This window comes from Paroedura picta, chromosome 11 (genome assembly GCF_049243985.1).
Source record: "Paroedura picta isolate Pp20150507F chromosome 11, Ppicta_v3.0, whole genome shotgun sequence".
Classification (NCBI taxonomy): domain Eukaryota; kingdom Metazoa; phylum Chordata; class Lepidosauria; order Squamata; family Gekkonidae; genus Paroedura; species Paroedura picta.
Window position 1 is genome coordinate 37,187,934 of NC_135379.1, and position 22,107 is coordinate 37,210,040.

Genomic DNA, 22,107 nt, shown 5'->3' on the forward strand with positions numbered 1-22,107 from the left:
GAGAGGAAACGGAAGGTGAATGTAAGCCACTTTGAAAGCCCTTTGGGTACAGAAAAGCGGCATATAAGAACCAAGTCCTCTTCTTCTTCTAGTAATGGAAAATACTATAGTATAGATCTGGGTTACCAAAGATACATCCTTAAGGATCTTTTCTTGATGCCTCATGGCTGCCCTTCCCCATCTTCATCTCCTTCTGATTTCTTGATTACAATGTTCATTTTGGTTGAGGATTGAGCTAGTATAGAAAATTGTTAACCATTTCAGTTTCTTCATTGTCAGTCTTGTATTGTGTAATTCCCCCAGTAGTCATTTCTTTATATTTTGGCTGTTTAACTGTAATCCTGCTTTAACCTTCATTAATAAGACTTCATTGTTCCTTGTGTTTCTTCAAAGGGACTATATCATCTGACTATATCATCAGACTACAAAGAGACCATATCTTCTGAGAATCAATATCACAGCCTATATGATAGAGTTAAACTTAAGCTGTAGTGCAGCATCTTTCAGATCTGTGCCTGATAAGAACCAGGGTTTATAGCTTTTAGTTCTACTCAGTTGGGAATATAGACTTTACCTGGTCTTTGAGGCTACTAGAATCCTAAGAATAAAACTGGAATGTTTAACAAAATGTATTTGTTTCTTTGTTTTTGTTACTTTGCCAACATTCAGGCCAGGATCCAAAGAGCCACCTGATGTAAAAATTTTAAAATGCTATTGTGGAAAGACCTCATAAGGCCTCATAATTAACTTACAAGGATTCCCAGTTTGTTTTGCACTGATAATAGCTGTGGAACAGCTCCTTCTGGCATGCCAGTCCATCATCTCAAGAATTTTCCTTTTGTTTTCTGTTCGCAGATTTTATTCCTCACCGTACAGTATTGCAACAAACCGCATGATCCCACAGACATCTATCACGCCATTCATTGCTGCTTCCCCTGTCTCCACATATCAGGTATGTTGGAATTGCATGTGCCTCATATACAGCTAACTTAATATTTATGACTTGCATGTCAACAAAAGGGTAAAAAATTGTACATAGCTCGTCAATTTGACTGTGCCTCTGTTGTGGTAACACAAGGTATCCATTGTTTCCTGGGCTTGAGTTTCTTCTAAGTAACAATAGTTGCCTAGCGGGAGAGCATATTTCAGCCGGCAAAGGAAAGACGCAACACAAATATATCTTTGGAATAAATTTAGGCCACAGCTTTATTACAACTCCAGACAGGAGCATTGGCATGGCATGAGGAGGGATCCAACTAATACGGTCTGCAGACCATAAAGAAACACCCTGGTCCCAGGTGGTGCCCTGGGGGTTCTGCCTGGGCATCAGCCTGGAGTATGGATCCCCTTGCCATCTGGAAACCCCTTTGGGAAGATGCTTAGTTGGGGACCCAAGCCTCTGTCTGGTTTCCAAAACACCTGGCAGTGTAAGCCTGCCTTCCCAGCCATGTTGGCACCCAGCTCACGTATGTGCCACCTCTTATGAAGGCCCCTAGAACAGGACAGACCGATTCGTAGACTGGACTCCCCCAAAAGGATCCTCCCATGCCAAAAACTGCCAACTGCGACAAAGCATAAACAATTATTTATAACCAAAATAACTGTTAAACAATTAACTGAATAAACAACCCCAAACTTAATAGTATAGGGTGGTAAGCTTCCTACAGCAGCATTGATTAGGAAAGAGGCCAAGCTCATGTTTGCCACCTCTGTTGAAGGCACCAGGCTATACCCACACTTCCCCCACCCACCGACAACTTCATGTGCCTTGGTGGGCCTCGATTCCAAGGCCCGTCAAATGTTTTTTTCTTGTGGGCTCACTCCCGCGTTGTGGCAACCTGGCACCTTCGGGTTGGTATGGCACAAGGAGGGATCCAATTCAGTGGATCATAAAGAAACATCCCAGTCCTGGATGCCACCCTGGGGCTCCTGCCTAGGCATCATCCTGGAGCGTAGATCCCCTTGCCATCTGGAAGACCCCCCCCCCCAGGGAAGGAGCCAATGGGCACAATCCTCTGTCTGGTTCCCCAAGACATCTGGCAATGCAAGGAGGCAGTCCAGGAATATAAGACCCTTCAAGTTAGTTCCTCCCTTCCCTGTGGATATCCACATCCTCTTCATCAGAAGACAACTCACCAGAGGAATGGGTGCTCCTGTGTTTGCAATTCTGTTTCTATTTCTTGTGCCGGGCATCTCAGGCTGCTCCTCACATCGCACCTCCTCTGAGGTGCTTGTGCTGAAATGGCTGTCATTACTGGGATCTGGAAAAAAGCCCTCTGCCAGTGCTGAGCCTGTAACCACATACAAACGAGGAGTGGGAGACAAAACAGTCCCTATCCTGCTCACGCTCTCCTTCGTTTTCCTCCCCGAAATTCTCCTAAACTGCTTAAAAAAATTATTGTTTAGCCAGAGGGGTGGTTGGAGTAGGATTAAGCCACCCACTCGGTCTGCACTCCTGGGAACTGCCCACCGCCATCTAGTGCAGTCAGGATTGTCTGGTCTGGGCTTGTTTGGCCTACCTTGAGTCGCGCCATGGCAGGAAGCAAGTTCCCTTCAGTGGGGTTGAGGAGGAAAGTGTTTAAGCGCACATGTGCTGCCTCGATTTAATGCATCAGAAGACACCTACTCCTCCCCTGCCCGCCAACAGCATCACGCACCTCAGCAAGCCTTGATTCCCTGGCTCTCCAAATGGTGCATTGGGGCGACACATCTTTTCCTTGCGGGCTCCCTCCTCTGCCACAGCAACCGGGTGCCTTTGGGAAAGCATGGCCCCCGATTATAATGCATTTGTCACATTTCCATCAGCTTTTCGGGACACGCATCTTTTTCAGCTGGTATCCTCTGAAGTTTATCAAATTTAGAGGACTTTTTAATTTTACTTTCATTACGAGTAGAATTTTTTGTGAATACTTTAAATATTTGGTCAGAGCTTGTACTTTCCCTTCAATGACAGTACTTTTAAATTCTCTTTAGTAAGTTCAAGTTAAAGAAAGTTAAAGATTTCATTATGCGTCTACTTGCATTGCAGCTTACATAACAAAAGTCTGACTTAAGGCAGTGACCTGACCTATACTACATGATTATAATCTACATTTTGCCATAATGATGTGTTTAAAGTTACTGTTGTCATCACGTATCACCCAATCTCTTTACTATATGAATGCCTAATTTGTGCAGCTCATTATTGATATGAAATTCTGTATTGAAAAAAAGCAGCAGATTTTCAGTGAAAATTGGTGATTTTTTTCATGAAAAAGTATTCATATGAAAAAGAAGTTTCATTTCCATGTTATCAGTTCTTACTGCTGCATGAAAATCAACCAGAACTATAGGTGGCAATATAAATTTAAAATTTCTGAGCTCAACTAATGTATCAGAGATGTTTTTTGATAAACACCATGGATTACATTATCCTAAACTAGTTTTGTAGGTTGTTACTCTAATTCTAATCTACTGTATGTATAAAACCAAGTTTGTCTGCCTTGTTCTTCCCTATCATCATTATGATGTCCTTGGGGAATTAAGATCATAGGGGGAGGCCTTTCTGACTTTTCCAGCATTCAACGAAGTTTGTTTGTTGGGTCCACAAGAGAGGGCTTTTTTGGTTGCAGCCCCACAATTATGGAAAAACCTCCCCAGGGATGTGTATCTGTCCCCCTCAATGGCCATCTTTAGGAGGCAGCTGAAGACAGTTTTCTTGAGGACTGCAACTGGTTATTAGCAGTCCTGATTTGTGCTTTTAAATTGTGATTTTAATGTGTTTCCCCCTATGCTATAGTTACTTTGAGCTCCGTAAAGAAGGAGACTCATAAATGTTTTAAATGAAAAACAAATAAATCATGTTTCTTGGAGTGTGCTTTCTTGATCAGCCATGTTGTATCCATGTGATAGATCTATATTGCTTTCGCTTAATGATTAAAAAATGCTTCTATGCATCCAAAAACATTGCTTAGCTTTATCACAGGCCCAAATACCTCGGATGACATTTCTTATCACTTCTGCCCTAAACAGATAGATTTGACAAAAGCTGTTTTGAACAAAAGGGGAAAAGAATCCTTTTGCTGAATTGTATTCTCTTTCTCTTGATGTGTATGCCAAGCACCTTTCCCTAGCTGCTTACAAAACCAAATCAAATACCCCTGACTAATGCATATGCAAAGGGCAAGGTCACTGAGACAATTGACTATATCCGGGTATGTACTCACAAAGTAGGATAACTCAAAGAGCGAGAAAAACTGCTCTGGAATAAACAAGTCAGCTGAAAGATCTTTGTTGCAAGAAGTGTTGGGGGTTGATTTGATTCAGGTTCAAGTCACCACAGAGAAATTGCAAGAGCTGAAGATATGCTTAGAATTTAGACCTGACGGATCAGGGAAAAGATGATAATAGCTGAAGTTTCCTCAGAGAATTGGGGTATTTTAGACTCTGTCTGCGATTCTTTATTGGGAAGGAATATTGGATGATGTTGCAAGGATAGGAAAGAAGGAAGAAATGAAGAAAAGGAAAGGAGGCGGGAGCAATTTGGGAAGCCCTTTTGTTAACAAAGGTGTCTGCAAGAGAGAACTGGGAGAGGGAACAAATGGACAAAAACAGGCTCCAGCCAAAGTTTCTGTTTGCGAAAATAGAAAAGGAAGGTCCCTTTTGGTCAACAGAAAAATTCTGGGATCATGGGCCAAGAACAGGGCTGGCAGCCTCCAGGTGGTAGCTGGAGGTCTCCCACTTTTACGAATTATCTCCAGGCTACAGAGATTGTTTCTCCTGAGGAAATGGCCACTTTGGGAGGTGGATTCCGTGGCATTTTACTGCACTGAAGTCCCTCCCCTCTCCAAGCTTTGCCCTCTTTCCACTCCCAAAATATCCAGTTGTTTATCACCCTGGAACTGGCAACCCTAGGCAGCAGACATCTCAGACATGGGCTTTAGTTAGGACAGGAACTGTACAAGTTTGAGTGGAAAAGCTGGCCAGACCCAACCAACATAGTGAATAATTAGGCAAAATAGTAAGTGAATTAAAGGATATGCTGATTTGAAGTTTATACAGTATGAAAATGAGATGGAAGGAAACAAGGGAAGCAAAAAAAAATGTTCTTGACCAGGGGTAGTCAACCTGTGGCCCTCCAGATGTTCATGGACTACAATTCCCATGAGTCCCTGTCAGAAATTGCTGGCAGGGGCTCATGGGAATTGTAGTCCATGAACATCTGGAGGGCCACAGGTTGACTACCCCTGAAGATTCTTGACCAGGCTCAGGTCTGTTTGAATAAATGGTGCAGATCCATATTTTCATAGTGATCATCAGCAAAGCTTTATGTCCTCCTGAGATTATTTGCTCATTTAATAAAGTTAATATATATACATTCTAAGAATTCATACCAACCTCTGCAGGGTGCTGGCTAACCTCTGAACCTATGCTTCATTCAACAAAATATGCACCGAGAAGAAAAGACAACAGCTAAACTTTTTTCTAAGCATCCTTCTGAACTCCTGGATATTAAAAAGATATATATTTTAATCTTGCTTAACTGAAGTTTTCATTATGTATTATAATGACAACTGTGATTGTATTCAATCATGCTATTCTACCTTCTTTTTCATTGCTAATTTATAAACATAGGAACATTTGAGTGCTGTGAAATTATCTAAAACATCTTTCAAGAATCTGTTGACTAGAAATTTAATTGGTAATGGAAATAATCACAATAAACTTTAATACTGAAATATCTGGAACAAGACTCTACCTGCTTACAGCTAATGGAGCGGCAGTTTGCATTGCCCTCAATTTGTTTACAACCACATAAATGTATGACGCTGACTTACATTGAATCAGATCCTTGGGCTATCAAGGTCAGTATTGTCTATTACATCAACTCCTGCCTTCCCACTAGAGATGCTAGAGAGGGGACCTGGGCCCTTCAGCCTGCCAAGCAGATGCTCTTCCACTGAGCCACAGCCTTTCCCAGCCTCTTGTAATTGTTATGAATGATATTTGTGGGAGTGTCTGTAATCTCTGATGGTGTGGTCAGTTAAAGGCATGAAATGGGATATTCGCAAACAACCTGGGACTGCATCTTAGTTGTTGTTGTTGGAGCTCTTTTGAGGGAAAAGCTAAAAATCTGTCATGTGTGAAGAATGGATCTGCATCTGTATCATCTTGGAATGCAGTGCAAATAATGTCTTGATCCTGAATGTGACCTCCTGCCTTTGCTATCTGGAGCCCGGCCAAAAACCAAAAGTCTGTAATTTTTTTTTGCTTGAAAAGTATCCTACCAGACTGGAGAGTGTGTCAAGGAGTGAAGATATTATTTTCATCAGAAGTATTATTTCAGATGTTTTTGCAAAAGCAATAGTCTTATATAAGGACAGTGAAATTACTGGTTGAAAAACTGAAATGTTTCTTGGAAAGCAGCTAATAATATTAGGCTTGTGGGGAAAAGACACATTTTAACTGTGTTAATTTAAAATGGTATGATTAACTCTGGGTGTGTGCATGTATTAATTACTCAAGAGTTTGCTGATCAATTAAGAGTATTTGCTAAATATTATTATCTTATTGGATTGAACTTTTCTGGCAAAAGAAACTAACTTGAATGTTGACTCATGAGCTTTGAACCAGGGTAACTGCCACTGCCAGGAAAATGAAATACCTTCCATTGCAATATGTCTCTTTGATCAGGTTGGCTCTATAATAAAGCAAGGTCTGGCAGTAGTCTCAGGTGGTGGATTACATACCAAGGAGACAATCTACAAGGTGAAATGATGACCCAACAGACAGATACCTTTATTTGACAGGAAATAAGCCAGAGATTTTATTGATACTGAGCATGGTGCAGCATGGACAGATCCAGCCATCTTGCAGCCAGCAGATTACAAGGTACCCCTACCCTAGCAGCAATGCCCAGAGGCACACAGGAATGTACATGTACTGTCCCATGGGCATGATGCTTGCTGGTAACCTGGAGGCAGCAGGTGAGGCAGCGTCTTCTGGTCATCCTCTGGTCATTAGACATTCACGCATGTCTAATAGGGTCTCCAAAACTTTCTCTGCATTTTTATGCCTTGTAACACTTTAAGAAGCCTTAGCGGGCATGTGCAGCTTGTCATGCTGTGAATCAAGATGCCTGGGAACAAGGAAGGAAGGCACATTAGCTTCTCCATCACTGTGGGAAGAGGGGAGAAATACAGTGCTGTATGGTGGTGGCTGGCTGATGGAACAGAATTCCTTCTACTGAGCCGCTACTGACGCGATGAACAGTAAGTGTATGTGCAGCTTTGCCCTTTCATAAGAAGGGAATGTTGGAGCAGTGAGTTGGGCAACTTGAGGACCTGAGAACATGTCCTCCTTTCTGATATGAAGTTAATTCTTATCCTAATGATTATACTGGATTTGCAGACACATGTGTCACATTCTTCTCATTGGTCACAACATGCAGCATTGATTACTTGTTCAGCGTTGTCTTTTATGTACTGTCTGTGTGGCCTGCTACTGACCTCAGCTCTGAGACTTCCTCTCATCTCTGGGTCTTCTGATAATAGATTTGTGTGCTAGTCAGCACTGCTGTGGTGTGGTTTGCAGGGTTGCATCCAAGCCACAGAAACCCGGCTCTTGTATGGACTTGCCTTTCAAGTCCTGAGCAGGGTTTTGCCATTAAAGTTTACAACTCTGAACCTGGGAGGGAATCTAACCAAGCTCTTAAACTTTATCGACATGTGAAATTCGTGTAGAATCGTTTTTCTGAAGTGGAGCATCAAGGGCTCAGTCTGCTCTATGTTTGATTCAAAGCTCAGTTGTTGTTGTTTTGCATGCTGTTATGCTAATATGGTGCTTTCTGATACACAGGTACAGAGCACTTCATGGATGCCTCATCCGTCATATGTTATGCAACCAACAGTAAGTGAGCATTTGTCGACATCCAGACACACTTTTCTGTGTTATTGGGAGCGGGTGTGATTTCTCCAGGGTGTAGAAGTTACTTATCTTTATTTGAACATCCACCTTCTTTAACTGGTCATTGAAGTGACATCTGATAGGAAAACAGTAGGCTGGTCATTGGAGCTTAGATGAAATCAGTTCTGTTCATTGTATCCTTGCATGCATTATTCCTGAATTTTGTGTATATGGGCTGGGCAGCGTAACTAGATTTCCAATTACTAGTGGTGTGAGATAGCAGACAACCAATTAAGTAGCCCAAGGTGAAGGTCATTTTATTAACTTTGCAAATCAGGTGCAGTTAATGGCTAGGGTTGTCTGTAGGCACTGTAAGAGAGTTCTGATATCAGCTTCTTGGTCATCTCAATCAACAATATAGCATGAGACTAAAAGACTAGTACACAGGGGGAAATGAGCTCAGTATTGTGGGTTTTGTGGTATGATTCTTTGGCCATCCCTTGTTCGGAAAGTAACAGTAACACTGAACCGTAAAACTCCTGGTCCATTGTTAGTGCTAGCAGAGGGTTCGGGGTCATCCCCAAGTAGTTGACAGAAGGCAGGTGTGCTGAAGACATCTTCATTCAGCAAATAACCTTAGGGAAGCTCCCTAAATTTGATTCCATTTCAGCTGTAAGACTATATTAATAGGTATACTGTTGGGGAATGTTTTGATGGGGAGGGTGGCCTTCATTAATGATGGTAGGGGAATTCAGAAGTGAAGTACGTTTTGTATAATCTCTGAATCAGTACATTAGGGAACGCAATAAAATTATACTCCTGTGTATTCTGCATTGCAAGGATGAACACATCTGCTGCTGTTCCTCTTGTTAAATTATTTTCTTTCTTTATGAAATAAAAAGGCCTTTAGTGAGGGAGGAAGGAACCTTACTGAATTGTTGAAATATTCAGAGGCATACAAAAAATGAATCACTGATGCTGGTTTAGACCTGCTAGGGCTTCGTTGGATGTCTCTTATTTTGATAGATATCCTGTTAAGTTTTTTTTTTTTAACCTTGCTTACCAGGTAAGGTTTTAAAAAATCACAACTTTAATATCAACAAATAATTATGGACAAAAAATAAGTATGTTTACTTTATACAGTCACGGGGAGGGTTTGCTGTGGTGTTTGGCTTATTGAATGGGTGCCAATTGAATTCACATCTTCTTAAACCTGCAGCATTCTTTATTAGCCTGGTTCGACCTTGTGCAGCCCCAGACTCACTCTTGCCAATGCGCCTGAGCTCAGTGAAATGCATTACCCTAGCTTTGTCTCTGTCATGCTCAGAGGGACCTGACATGAAACAAAAGCCCAGAAAGAGTCAATCATACACCAGAAGAACTATTTATACCAGTGGAGCTAGATCCTAGAGACACAATTCCTCCTCTGTTTTGGATTTCTTCAGCTGCCCAGAAGTGGCTCAGTTTGAGCGCATTTTGTATGCAAAGTCACACACTGATTCTGCAGGACAAATTTGACTGTTGGTTTGGAGAGACAGGAGATTAGGAAACTGGGGGGTGGGGGCGCTTTGTCTTGTGGTGATGGCAGCATTAGCAGTTTTCCCAACGTATGTCTTCAGCATTGTCATGATCAGTTTTATTTTTAAGGGGCCTATCTGCTTACATTTATTATTTGGCTTCTTATATTGGCTAGTTTTAATCACAAGGTACGCATAGAATAGGCATCATTCTCTCACCTTCATGCAGTAATACTCTCAGCATGATTTGTAGCCCTTTAGGTTATTCACCACTTCCCATTGCTTCCTGACGGTGGTTTTCAAGACTGCTGCAACGGTCCATCATCGTGTTGCAGAGAACTCAAGAGTTCAGGGTAAAATTACCAAGATAAATCCCTGCCTCTAAATCTGTATGCAGGGCCCATTTCTTCCTTAAGAGGTAGGGGAGAATGTCAGCCCTTTAAACCACCCGCACTGATGCTTCCCTGGAGGTTTACAGGTAGAAATAAATATGTTCCCTGGCTCTTCCTTTTGCTCAAGAATTATGAGTCATGTGTTAGAATCACACCCAGAAATGGAAAGAGCTTCTATAGCTAGAAAGTGTCTTCCCATCCTCAGTGTTCATACATAGGATTTTTGAAAGCAAAATCTGAATATTTCTTGATCTCTGTTTTGGAAGCTTTATTTTGATCTTGCAGTTGCATTGCCAATACTTTGAGTATGACTGATTTTAGTGAATACCTGGTGGCATTACCTTACAATGGAACCTAGTGATGCAGTTCTCTTTATGTGTAAGAAGGTCAAACATACTTCAGAAATAAAAACAATGCTTTATTGATTCCAATACTTAATTTCACGTGTTGTCTCTCACAATAAGGAAGAGTGAGGACAAAAATCAAAGTTTTCTAGAAGCAGTTCCCCCCACCACCACCCCATTCACAGTTTTACACAGTAATGTTTGTGGTTTGTCATTTTGTTGTGTGTTCCTGAATACTTTCATATTTGCCAGGTTTTTGGTTGATGCCAGGCTGAATTTTGGGCTATAAGATTGGGTCCTCCCCCACCCTTGTGGCATCTGGATCCCCCTGGGGCCATCCATCGCCCCAGCTTTACGTCTGTTTGACACTGCCGGGAATAGGCGAACAAGGAATATGGGACTAGTAGGAATTGTTATGCCTGCCATCTTTGTCAATTTTTAAACTGTGATTATTGTATTATATTGGCAAGATGGTAATCTTGCCGTCCTGTGTTTTTATATTTTTATTCTGTTGTGAATCGCCATGAGCCGGCCGGTCCAGGAGTTGGTGGTATAGAAATTAAAAAAAAAAAAGCTGGAAAATTCATTCTGATTCTAATACTTCAAGTACATGCATTTATTTGCTGAAAGTACCAAATGTGTTCAGAATTAGACAGGTTTAGTCCATTTATGATCTTTATTTGTTTAAAAGTTGATACATGCACATGTAACATTGTAATCTGAAGAACATGACACTGGCACATAACCTATGTTGCTAGCTGGTATCCTGCAGAAAAAAACACCCTTCAGCAAGCATAGTAATTTCTCCTGTGGCTGGTGGTCACTCTGGAAGGGTTGTTGTGCTCCCCTTTTTGCCTGTTTGCAAGCATGCCATTGTGCTGTGTTGCCAACATATCTGCACCGTAGACACCCTGCTAGCAGCTATTGAGAAATGTGAGTGGGTGGATGAGTCAATAGAGACAGTAGGTTCAAGAGAGGAAGGATGAAACAGGTGTCATATGTTATGGCAGGGACCCCTTCTTTGCCAATGTGTGCTCTTGTATCACCAGTTTGAGAAATAGAGGCTCTTGTTGGGGGTTTGTTTCCTGAACTGGGGTATTTAAAAGTGATCTGAGCACAGTAAGGTAAAGGTAAAGGTATCCCCTGTGCAAGCACTGGGTCATGTCTGACCCTTGGGGTGATGCCCTCTAGCGTTTTCATGGCAGACTCAATACGGGGTGGTTTGCCAGTGCCTCCCCCAACAGTAGTGTTAGACATATGCCATAACAGTGTTTACTCTCTGTCTCTTTATTCCTGCTTTCTCTCTCACACACACACACACACAAAAATATACTTAGTTTTGTGTATGTCCCAGTGCACCCTTTTTGTGCAAAGTGTTTTTTTCCTTGAGATTGCAGTCACCAAAGAGACCATGTGGTGGTTCCAAGTATGTACAACATGAGACCAGGGATATTGTCTCATGCCTTCTATGCTAACAATAATGTTAGGCTTTCGCAGGTATTGAAACCAAAGAGCTGTGCTTTCTTTAATTGCATATTTAGTTGCAGCCCAGATTGTGCTGAGACTTGGGGTCAAGGGTGGGTGGGAGGGTGGGAGGGTGGTGTTTGTTTCATTCTTCCTGTATTCTTTGGGGGTATTTAAAACTCCCCCTGGATTCTTGTCTCACGGGACACCCCTCCTGCTTCATTGTGGCTTCATTGTGGCAGAGATTTCCCCTCTGCTTCATTGTGGCTTTTTGCCTTCTGATGAGGCTGCAAGGGAAAACAAGCCAAACTCCCCCCACACACACACACTCCTTGGCTTGTCAATCACAGCAAGCCACCAATCACTGCACAGTGGTAATCAAGTGAACTCAAACTTTCTTCCCCCTTGAGCCCTGAAATTAACTTTTTTTAAGGCACTTCTACATTGCTATGTGGTAACACCACAACATAGAAGCATTTTTAATTTTAAAATTAACACTTCCGCATTGCTATGGAAAAATGCCAGGATGATACAGCATCCCCCCCCCCCTTTTGATATCCACAGTGTTTCGAACTCTAATTATGTCCAGATAGATTTGTGAGAGACTCGAAATTGTAACTGGACCCCAAAGAGTGATTTTGTGTAAACAATGGGCTTAAAAACAAAGTGCATGGAAGCCTGGCTGATCGGGAGAGGGATGCTTCATAATGGCCCTCACCTCTTTCCCTGTTCCTTACCCCCCACCAGAAAAGTCAAATGAGACTGTATTTTGCCTGCCTGATCCCCAAAATATCATGGACACTTTACAAAAGATTTTTATTTTAACTTTGACAAAGTAGCTTTGCAGTCCCACAGAAATGTGGACCGTGCCATTCTTTAAAAAAATAAATCTTGGAGCAAGAAATGGAAAGTGGAGGGCAGGACAATGCTACAGAGAGTATAGCACCTTTCCCCCTCCATATTGGGTTGACACTGGTTGCTCCCTGATGAGAAGAGCAATAGGAGGTGGCAAATCCATTTTTGGCAATTTCCCTCATCTTGGGGCAAATCAGGCCAAAACTCAAGCCAGCCCCTGGACAGCCTTGGGATGTAGACGTCGTGTGCACTCTAAAACCCCACCAACAACCAGGGGCTGTCCAGGGGCAGATTCCTCATGCGGAAACAGTCTCTTTTTCTTTTTACCAGATTCTGCTATTTCGCTGCACTGGAAAAAAATCCGAATCACCGCGTTCATGTTATAATCTCTTGTCTCCAGCTTTCTTAAACAAATTATTTTGAATTCCTCATTTCTGCTCACAAAAAAATCTCTCAAAAGTTATAGCTCCTCTATCTGGAACTTGGCATGCTTTTATCATAAGTTCAGTGAAACAGCCATTGTGTGTTCAAGTACAAACGTGAAGAAATAAAGCATTGATTCTGTGTTCTGTGTCCAAGCTGAAACGTGATAGTTCACCTACATGATAAGAAAAACAAACAGAAAGCATGCCAGAAAAATTAAACTGGCTGCTATTTTCTCTAAAAAAACTGGACATTTTTAATCATCCTTTGAAAATGAGCTTGTTAAAACACAGAAGGCTAAAGGTTGAAATAACTTAACCAGAAGCTGGTGCCAAAGCTCAGCAGAACAGTCATGCAGTATTTCTTGAGGCAGAAAATCAAGGACTTCCAGTTTGATAACTCCCATAAATCAAGGAAGTAATCGGTATGGTGTTCTGTGATGTCGTTATGTCCAACAGAGGTTACGTTATCTTTTCCCCGGCCCTAATTTGTGAAGTCACTCACATACAATTCCAGGTAAAAATCAATGTGATTGTACAAGTATCTTAAGGATAAATTCACTTGTTTGGTTAACTTTGGCCCACTTCCCAGTACCAGTTTCGCTATGCAACTTTGTATATCGTATAAACAAAGTCTGGTTAGTGCCAGGCTGTATATAGAGTGGAGGCAGAATCATTACTTTTTCGAATCCCTGTGATCACAACGGTGACTGCTGACTTCCTATGCAACAGTCTAATTTACACTTGCTTTTTCCACACGGTTGTATACACAGAAAATCACTAGATCTAGGGTTGGGCGCTTTGGCACCCGAAGCGGCCAGTCTCTCCCAGCGCAGCCAGCACTGCGGCACAGGGGGGAGGGGAGGCGTGGCCGTCAGTGTACCGGCGGGCACACACACAGAGGCGCGGAGCTCCGACGGCTGCCTGTCCACTCTGCGCCACAAGAGGCTCTTGGTAGATTAATAGGGATACTTTATATTCAATTTTGGCATAAAGATAAGGGGTAAGGTTTGTTAAATACGTCTGGATAGACAGATGGCTTTTGCAGTGCACTTTTCATGTCTGTTAGACTTTTCTGGGCTGATATGGGAACTGGGAAAGGATGAGGAAGTTATTGGAAAATCGGCTATTTCCTGTTGACTTTAATAGAATTCTGAGGGCCATTCTGCACATAAAAAAGCAGCATTAGGCTAGCACAATGGTGTAACACTAAAAAAAACCCACGCCTTCTGGAATTCCTCACCTGCTGGCTCCTCTGCTGCCGTCTAGCACTTCCTGCCATTTCGAATGCCTGCTTGAAATGGCGGAAGAGGGGAATGTGTTATATATACTCCTCTCCTCCCCCTGTCAATCAAGACATGCAGCCAATCACATTTCTCCCTCTCTTAAAGGGACCAAGCTAATTATTATTTTTTAAAATGACTTCTGCATTTAAATGCATATGCATCTATTCAAGGCCTCTTGCAGTCCGGAGACTTGAAGCTTTAAAAACAATGAGGGGGGTTGCAATTTTGTTGTTGTTGTTGGGGAAAGAGGCATGCTTTATGGGCAAACTGGTGGGGAAAAGTTTATTTTTTTTTGCTCTGCCTGGACAATTGTGTCTCTATTCGTTGTTCCAGGGAGTTTTTTTAAAAAAAGAAAGCCCCATTCTGGGTCTAGAGAGAGGGAGGCGGGCAGCTTGGGCAGGTACTGGAGCTGGAAATCTCGCTACTTTAGCCACTTTGGTAATACACGTGTCTTGTGCCAGTGTCTTGCTGGCTGCTTTCATCCTGATAGCGCTACATAGCAGGGGTAATCCAGTTTTGTGGATTCCCCTGCAAGCGCTTTAAAATGGAGGATGTAGCAGCCGTTTTGCAGATGTAACGATGGATGTTTACGACATTGTGCAAAATGCTGAAAATATGTCATTTGCAAAGGGTGAGACTCTCACTTTTTAAATCAGGTGCGAAATGACCCTGAATGTTCAGAAATTTTGAACTTTTAAATTTCTGCACTCAAAGTGTTTTGTTTCCAGGACATCTGATTAATATGAAAATGCCTCCTGAATGGCAACCATTTTAAAATTAACTGAAGCGACCAAGAATGTGTTACTCCTTTCCACGGCAGCAACTAACATTGCATAAGTGATCCAACATCCCACCCAGGGCAGGCTTTTGTGACACATGTAGATGGGAAAGTGAGTGTCACAGAGCTGCTGAGACGGCATTGCCTGCCCTTTTACTGCAGTTCCCAGGGAACATTTCAAGAACACACCTGCCCCCAAACTCTAAACATGAAAAAAGTTAGATGTTCATAAAGGAAGCAGCTAATTAGTGTACCTAGCACAAGCAGAGTGGAGAGGAATTCACACACAGTTCTGTCATATTAATTAACTTGACCGAACTCGACCTACCTTGACCTGGCTCCTATTTAATAAAGGGGAGGGAGGTACAAGCAAATTATGTAAAATACCAGGACCTATTGCAGTTTAGCCTGCTCCTAATTCAATAAAGCTTTTTTCCCCAAGCTTAATACAACCTGAATCAAGAGCAAAAATAAAATCAGCCAAATCTAGATCATGCAAGACCAGGTTCTAACGTTTTGTGACTTACCATGCCAGTTCCCTTGTAATGTTGTTGTGAATAAAGGAAGATGCCACTGAATTCATTTTAGAGTTTAAAATAGCATGCTTCATTTCATAGTAGTGAACTATATATAGTAGACATCATTTATTCTCTCACTGTTTAGTTTTAAAACTCTGTTTAGTCTGGTGTAGTGGTTGGTGTACCAGTTAAAAGTGACAGCTTCTCATCTGGTGAACTGGGTTTGATTCTGCGCTCCCCCACATGCAACCAACTGGGTGGCCTTGGGCTCGCCACAGCACTGATAAAGCTGTTTTGACCGAGAAGTAGTATCAGGGCTCTCTCAGCCTCACCCACCCCACAGGGTGTCTTCATCAGAGTTGGCATGCAGGTTTCTGAGTCCTTATATCCCAGTCAGAAGGTGTTATAGAGAATGAACTCAGGTTGCTGGGGTGCAATGTGCCTTGTAATCAGTTTGTTTAGAGGAGAGGGAAAATGCTTGGGTGCAGAAAATTAGTATTTGCAGTAAGATAAAAATCATATGTCCCTATTCAGCCCTGGAGCGTGTGTGTGTGCGGGCGGGGGGGAGTCCATCATTCTGAACTTGTGATTATCCAACAGTCTCATATTGTCATCTCCATTTGAGGCATTTCTGTTTGAGGAGTGCAACTCTTAGGCCAGGATTGGAATGACCATTGGAATTATCTGGGAGATAAAAATCTTTTCACTTTTTTATTGTGGTGGCTTTTACTGTTAGATTTATGTCCATTCTTTTTGCATATGGACGAAGGAGTCTTATCTCACTGCAAATGCTAATTTTCTACCCCCAAGCATTTCCCTTCTGCTCTAATCAAACTGATTACAATGCTCATTGCACCTTTGCAACACTGTCCATTTGTTGGGATATAAGGACTCAGAGGTCTCCATACCACCTTTATTTGATGAAGGGAGCTTGAGACTCTCAAAAGCTCATACCCTCAAAATCTTATCAGTCTCTAAGATGTTACTGGATTTCAATCTATCTGTACTACCAAAAAATAACAAGGCCACCCACTGAAACTCTTAATTTTACACAGTAATATTTAGTGGCAACTAGAAGCAAAGTCTGTTGTACCCAGAAATGCAATGGGCATTAGCACATATACCTGCACTGTTTATGAGGCTGAGGATGGGGCAACTTACCAGCAGCAGGGCCTTTCAGAGATGCCAGCTCCTCTTCTACCCAGCAAGCAGCAAGAAGAGGAAGAGCAGGACATTTAAGCCCCACAATTGACCCTCATTGGGAGAGTGCTCTCTCCCTATTGGTGGCACACCCCCAGGAAGGGCCATTCAGGTAGGCAGTGAGCTATCTGTACGCAACTTGATCTTTATAATAGTTAAAGATTTATAATGATTAAAGATGGTTAAAGATAAAGATAAATATTGGCCAACAGAAGCTAAGAAATGGTAAAGAGTATGTATTCTCAATAGTGCTTCTGTACTTCCAACAAGGACAGCAAACGGTGAATTCAGTTTGTGGATTACTGTAAAATAATGCATATTTATAAGAGGGTTGTAAGTCACCAGGGGACTCTTTGAGTCAGTAGTAGCTAAAAAGCATAATACATTAATTATCAGTTAACCGTATTTCAAGCATCTTTTACACATCAACATATTTTGCCACTGGTAGTTAATTCCAAATATGAGAAGCTGATCAAGAATGCCATGTTCTTTGTTGTGGGTATACACAATATTTTGGGTATTTTTTAGTGTTAAACTGACTCAGTATAGAAGGCATTCTGCACTGTGGATTGTTACTCATGGATCAACAGTCTGGAAGTATGAGAAATCAGCAAAACGTTTGCTTTCTTCTAAATGCGGGCTTTCTGCTCAACAAACTTAAACTTGGGGAATTTCAATGCAGCTTCAAGTTGTGCACCAGATTTTCAGGCATGCTTAATGTTCTGAAACTTGCAAATAGCTTTAGTTTGTGCAGTATTAGATGGCTTGGATCTTAAGCAGATCAAGCATAGTTGTGTTTGAGAAAGACCCTGGGGCACATCATATGATATAGATGTGATGTACTAGAACAGCTTTTCTCAACTTTTTTACCATTGAGAAACCTCTGAAACATTGTTCAGGCTTTGAGAAACTCCAGAAGTGGCACAATTAGGGTTGTGCGCAGCAGTGTCTGAATCGGCCGCCCCAGGCCGCGCACCCTCCCCCCCCCCCCGCACAATGAGGCGCTGGCAGTGGTGGCCTGGGGCGGCTGATTCGGATGCACCCGCACACAACCCTAGGCACAATTATGTAGAATATGGTTGGGAAGCATAGTTGTGAACACACCCACCCGGGGCCCCTCCTCACTCCCTCCAGGCCCATCACTGGCCATTTTGGGAGGGGGTGGGTGGGTTGGCATGACCATATATGGTCACATCACCCAATAAATGTTTAACAAATTTTAAAAATATATTAAAATTAATTAACTTCTGCCCATTCCAGGATTATCAAGAAACCCCAGAGTTTCATGAAACCATGATTGAGAAAGCCTATATTAGAGTGATGGGGCACAGTTCAGTACTGATACAACCTATTGCAGGGGTAGTCAAACTGCGGCCCTCCAGGTGTCCATGGACTACAATTCCCATGAACCCCTGCCAGCAAGTGCTGGCATCTGGACATCTGGAGGGCCGCAGTTTGACTACCCTTGGCCAATTGCTTGTGACTGAGTGGTCACAGGTACCTTGATGTATCCTGGCCAGGAACATAAACGTTCTGTTCCTAGCTACAAGATATTACTGTTACTTTGTAGAAGTAGTGTTGATAGTTGCTGACTGAGGATTCTTGAAACAAATCTGTGGATTCTTTGAGTTTAGGCAGCCAGTTTAGTTTCAACATTAGGCTGGTGTTTTTAGTTATTGAATTGAAAGGTACACTGTCAGTATACTGAATGAATGATCTAGAAATGGATTTTAAAAATGTTTACCCCACCCCAAAGCAATTTACAATGCTGTCCTGTTATTTTGTTCTCATAAAAACCAAACTAAGAGATGGCGATCGGCCCAAGGTTGCCTGACAACTTTCCACAGCAGACTAGGGTATCAAACCAGGTTCTCCCAAATCACACGATGGCACACTCAAATTCGCTGGATGGTGTATCATCACTAGAATTTTAGATCAGTATATCAGCATGGAACAGTGGGCCACTGTTCCATGCTGATATACTGATCTGAAATTCTAGTGGTGATATACCATCCAGTGAATCTGAATGTGCCATTGTGTGATTTATAGCAGGGGCAGTCAACCTGTGGTCCTCCAGATGTCCATGGACTAAAATTCCCATGAGCCCCTGCCAGCAAATGCTGGCAGGGGCTCATGGGAATTGTAGTCCATGGACATCTGGAGGACCACAGGTTGACTGCCCCTGATTTATAACATCCATTTTTGTTTTAAAGCTAACATTTTATGGAAATAGAGTTGAAAAAATTTATCCTGTTGCACCCTCCCCCCAATACAGAATACGTATTTTGTGTTTGTTTAAGGAGGAATAACAGTTGCATCCTTCTCAGAATGCATGATGGTGAAAGTTATGCTACTTATAAAACACAAATTGACAACAGTTATCAGCTTCTTCATAGGCATGGATTATTTTGTGATCCACTACTGCATGTTAATATATACCAGCCATTAACGGAACGTGGATTTGCCAGAGAATAAATCACATTTTGGTTCTTAAAAATACATTCCAAATTTATTGAAGTAACTTCGGAAATAGGAATATTTCTCAGATGTTCAACTTTCATCACAACTTCTGCATCTTAGAAATGGGAACTGGTCACATTTAGCCAGGGAGTAGCAATTGGTCAAGTGGTTTTTTAGATCTCAAACTGACCAGGCTCTCTTATTTCATCATTGTTGAGCAAACAGTTCTGGTGCCAGTTTGGTGTAGTGGTTAGGAGTGCGGACTTCTAATTGGGTGAGCCAGGTTCAATTCTGCGCTCCCCCACATGCAACCAGCTGGGTGACCTTGGGCTCGCCACAGCACTGATAAAGCTGTTTTGACCAAGCAGTGATATCAGGGCTCTCTCAGCCTCATCCACCCCACAGGAAAGGGAAGGTGACTGTAAGCCGCTTTGAGTCTTCTTCTTCTTCTTCTTCTTCTTCTTCTTCTTCTTCTTCTTCTTCTTCTTCTTCTTCTAATATTAAATGGCTCATTTTTTTTGAGACTGGAGCAAGATGAGGGAAACATAGATTAGTGTATCTTCCTTCAGCATCAGTTGCATTCCTTTCACAAATGCTTCCTGCTTGAAGTAGCATTACTCCCACGCTGGAAATTTTTAAAAGGATGTGGATGTTCTCAGCTCTCTCTCTCTCTCTCTCTCTCTCTCTCTCTCTCTCTCTCTCTCTCTCTCTCTCTCTCATTTTCTTTTGGACTTGGATGTGGTCACTGAGTTCCTGTGAGATCAGAAGAATGGAATGAAAGTGGCCGCAAATGACACTTGAGCTCTTTTCACAGCTGGACGCACACCAGCCGGAGTGGGCGATCCCCTTGCAGATGAATTAGCTTGTTCAAGTATGTGATACAAAACATCTGTTACAAACAGGACAAACAACAAAAAAAAAGGACCTTTTGAAGACTGCGATTTAATGGAAGTGGTTTGCAATGAGGCTAAGCGAAGCATGCAACAATGAGGCAGCGTTTTCCAGTCTACTTGCAAGGACCAGAAGGGGATATATATTTGAACTATTTGCCATTTAATCAGGAATCAAGAATTGAATCTGCCACATAATGTTTGCATTTCTGGCATTTCCAGCAAAATAATCTCTGTGTCTTTGAATAAAGTGGGGAAGTCCCAAACAGAAGTCAAAGTACAATAATGGTTATTCTACCTCTTTCTTGCTAGCATTGCTTTAAATCTGGTGGTTTGCAAGGGCAATAGTCATTCATTTTTGGCAGTGCAACTCAAGGGCTGAAAATGCCTTGAAAATACTATTTGCTGCTTGAAATGCTCCAACACCAAGCTAAAGGTAGAGATTTTCTTTCATCTTAAATAACTATACAGATTATAGACGTTCTCATTCTACTTTATCTTTGCACTGTCTGTTCTGTTTTTCTTCCAATACTTGCAAGTAATAATAAAAAATCAATAATGTATGTGTCTCACCACTAAACAATCATGCTAAACATAAAATGGCGGAGAGATTGCCTAAAACGGATTAAGCAAAGGTAGATGTGCATTGGTTATTACAGATCGATCCATCATAGCCCTTTTGACAAGTTTTGTTATGGCACAATACTCTTTGCAATATAGTAAAGTGCATGCAAGTTTCACTACAGTGTTGTAAACAATGTTTTTTTTTTAAAGTTAAAGCTGAGTTCAGAGAAAACGCATGCATTTTATTAAATAATATTTAATTGGATACAAATGTTCCATTCCACTAATTATATGGCTTTCTTCTGGTACAAGAAGAAGTAGAAGCCTCCTTACATTCGTGAAGAATCCTGTCTATATTTCTGCAGGCACAAGACAACTTTAGGCAGCACAAAATGTACCCCAAGATGTTGCTTCTTGTGGGACAGCCCCCCACACACACATGGCGGTCAGAGGTTTCTGGGGAGAGGGGGATTATAGTTCCATTCCACTAATTATATGGCCTTCTTCCGGTACAAGAAGCTTTCCTCTGGTAGAAGCACATTCCAGAAGTGGAAGCCTTCTTACACCCATGAAGAATCCTGTCTAGATTTCTGCGGGCACAAGACAACTTTAGGCAGCACAAAATGTACCCCAAAATGCTGCTTCTTGTGGGATAGGGGCCCCCCACATGGCAATCAGAGGTCGCCAGGGAGACCTCTGATTGCTTCTCCTTTCATTCACAGAAATCTAGGCAGGATCGAAGTCATGGTTCCAGCATTTGTGTATCGGAGTAGGTATGGTTTCTGCCCATTGCTGTATACAAGCATGTATTAGCTTAGTAAGATTAGTAAACTGGTGGTTGAAACCATTCAGAATAATAAATAGCAAATAGAAAGTAGGCTTACTTTTTCTAAATGCAATATATATGAGTGATTTATATATTTATTATTACATTTGTATTATAAGATAATAGAACCACCAACAGACCCCTGAAATGAAGAGCTACACTTCAAGGACTCAACCCCTTAACTATTAAATGTCAAGTTAAAGGAACAGGTTGCAAGAAGATGAAGAATGTATAGATAGTAACCAAACTAGTTTTCTCCTGACATAACTCCAAACAGAATACTCCTTTCTTATCAGATCTTTAACTTGGTATATTTTCATTTTTTTTCCTAGGCCTTTTCTCCTCCCATAATTACATTCAAGTGCTGCTAGAGTCACCCCCCCCCCCATCTTCATTGCCCCCTTCTGCATGTACTATTTTTAACAAAATCTTCCTGTGATCAGTCTACTATCTCACTTGATTGCTGTCAATATTTTGTTTCCTCTCTTTTTGAATGGAGATCTGGGAATTGAACCTTTGACTTACAAACTATGTGCTCCCCAAAGCTAAACTCAACAAGTCAAACAAAGCTTAAACAGAGGCCAAAGAATTCCTTCATTTATTATTCACACAGAGGATATTTTGGGATGATGTATCCTACAAACAATAACTTCTACCCAATTCCGCTGACTCTAGAAACAAGGCAGAGAGGGACTTATGAAACTGTA

General features: G+C 41.8%; 1 protein-coding gene across 7 annotated transcripts in view; it reads left to right on the forward strand.

Moving 5' to 3' along the window:
- Nucleotides 1–22,107, forward strand: part of RBMS3 (RNA binding motif single stranded interacting protein 3) — an 862,898-nt gene that overhangs the window by 775,069 nt on the left and 65,722 nt on the right. For 4 of the 7 annotated variants that reach the window (XR_013225653.1, XM_077304652.1, XM_077304650.1 and 1 more), the window contains 2 exons: nucleotides 856–952; nucleotides 7,837–7,887. Coding sequence is in view for 6 of the 7 variants with exons in the window: in XM_077304652.1 (XP_077160767.1) it covers nucleotides 856–952; nucleotides 7,837–7,887 (148 nt within the window). In the remaining variant the exon portion in view is untranslated. Of the gene's footprint in view, nucleotides 1–855; nucleotides 953–7,836; nucleotides 7,888–10,389; nucleotides 10,629–22,107 lie in introns of those variants that run through there. The other 3 variants (XM_077304656.1, XM_077304653.1, XM_077304654.1) reach the window with 2 other exon arrangements.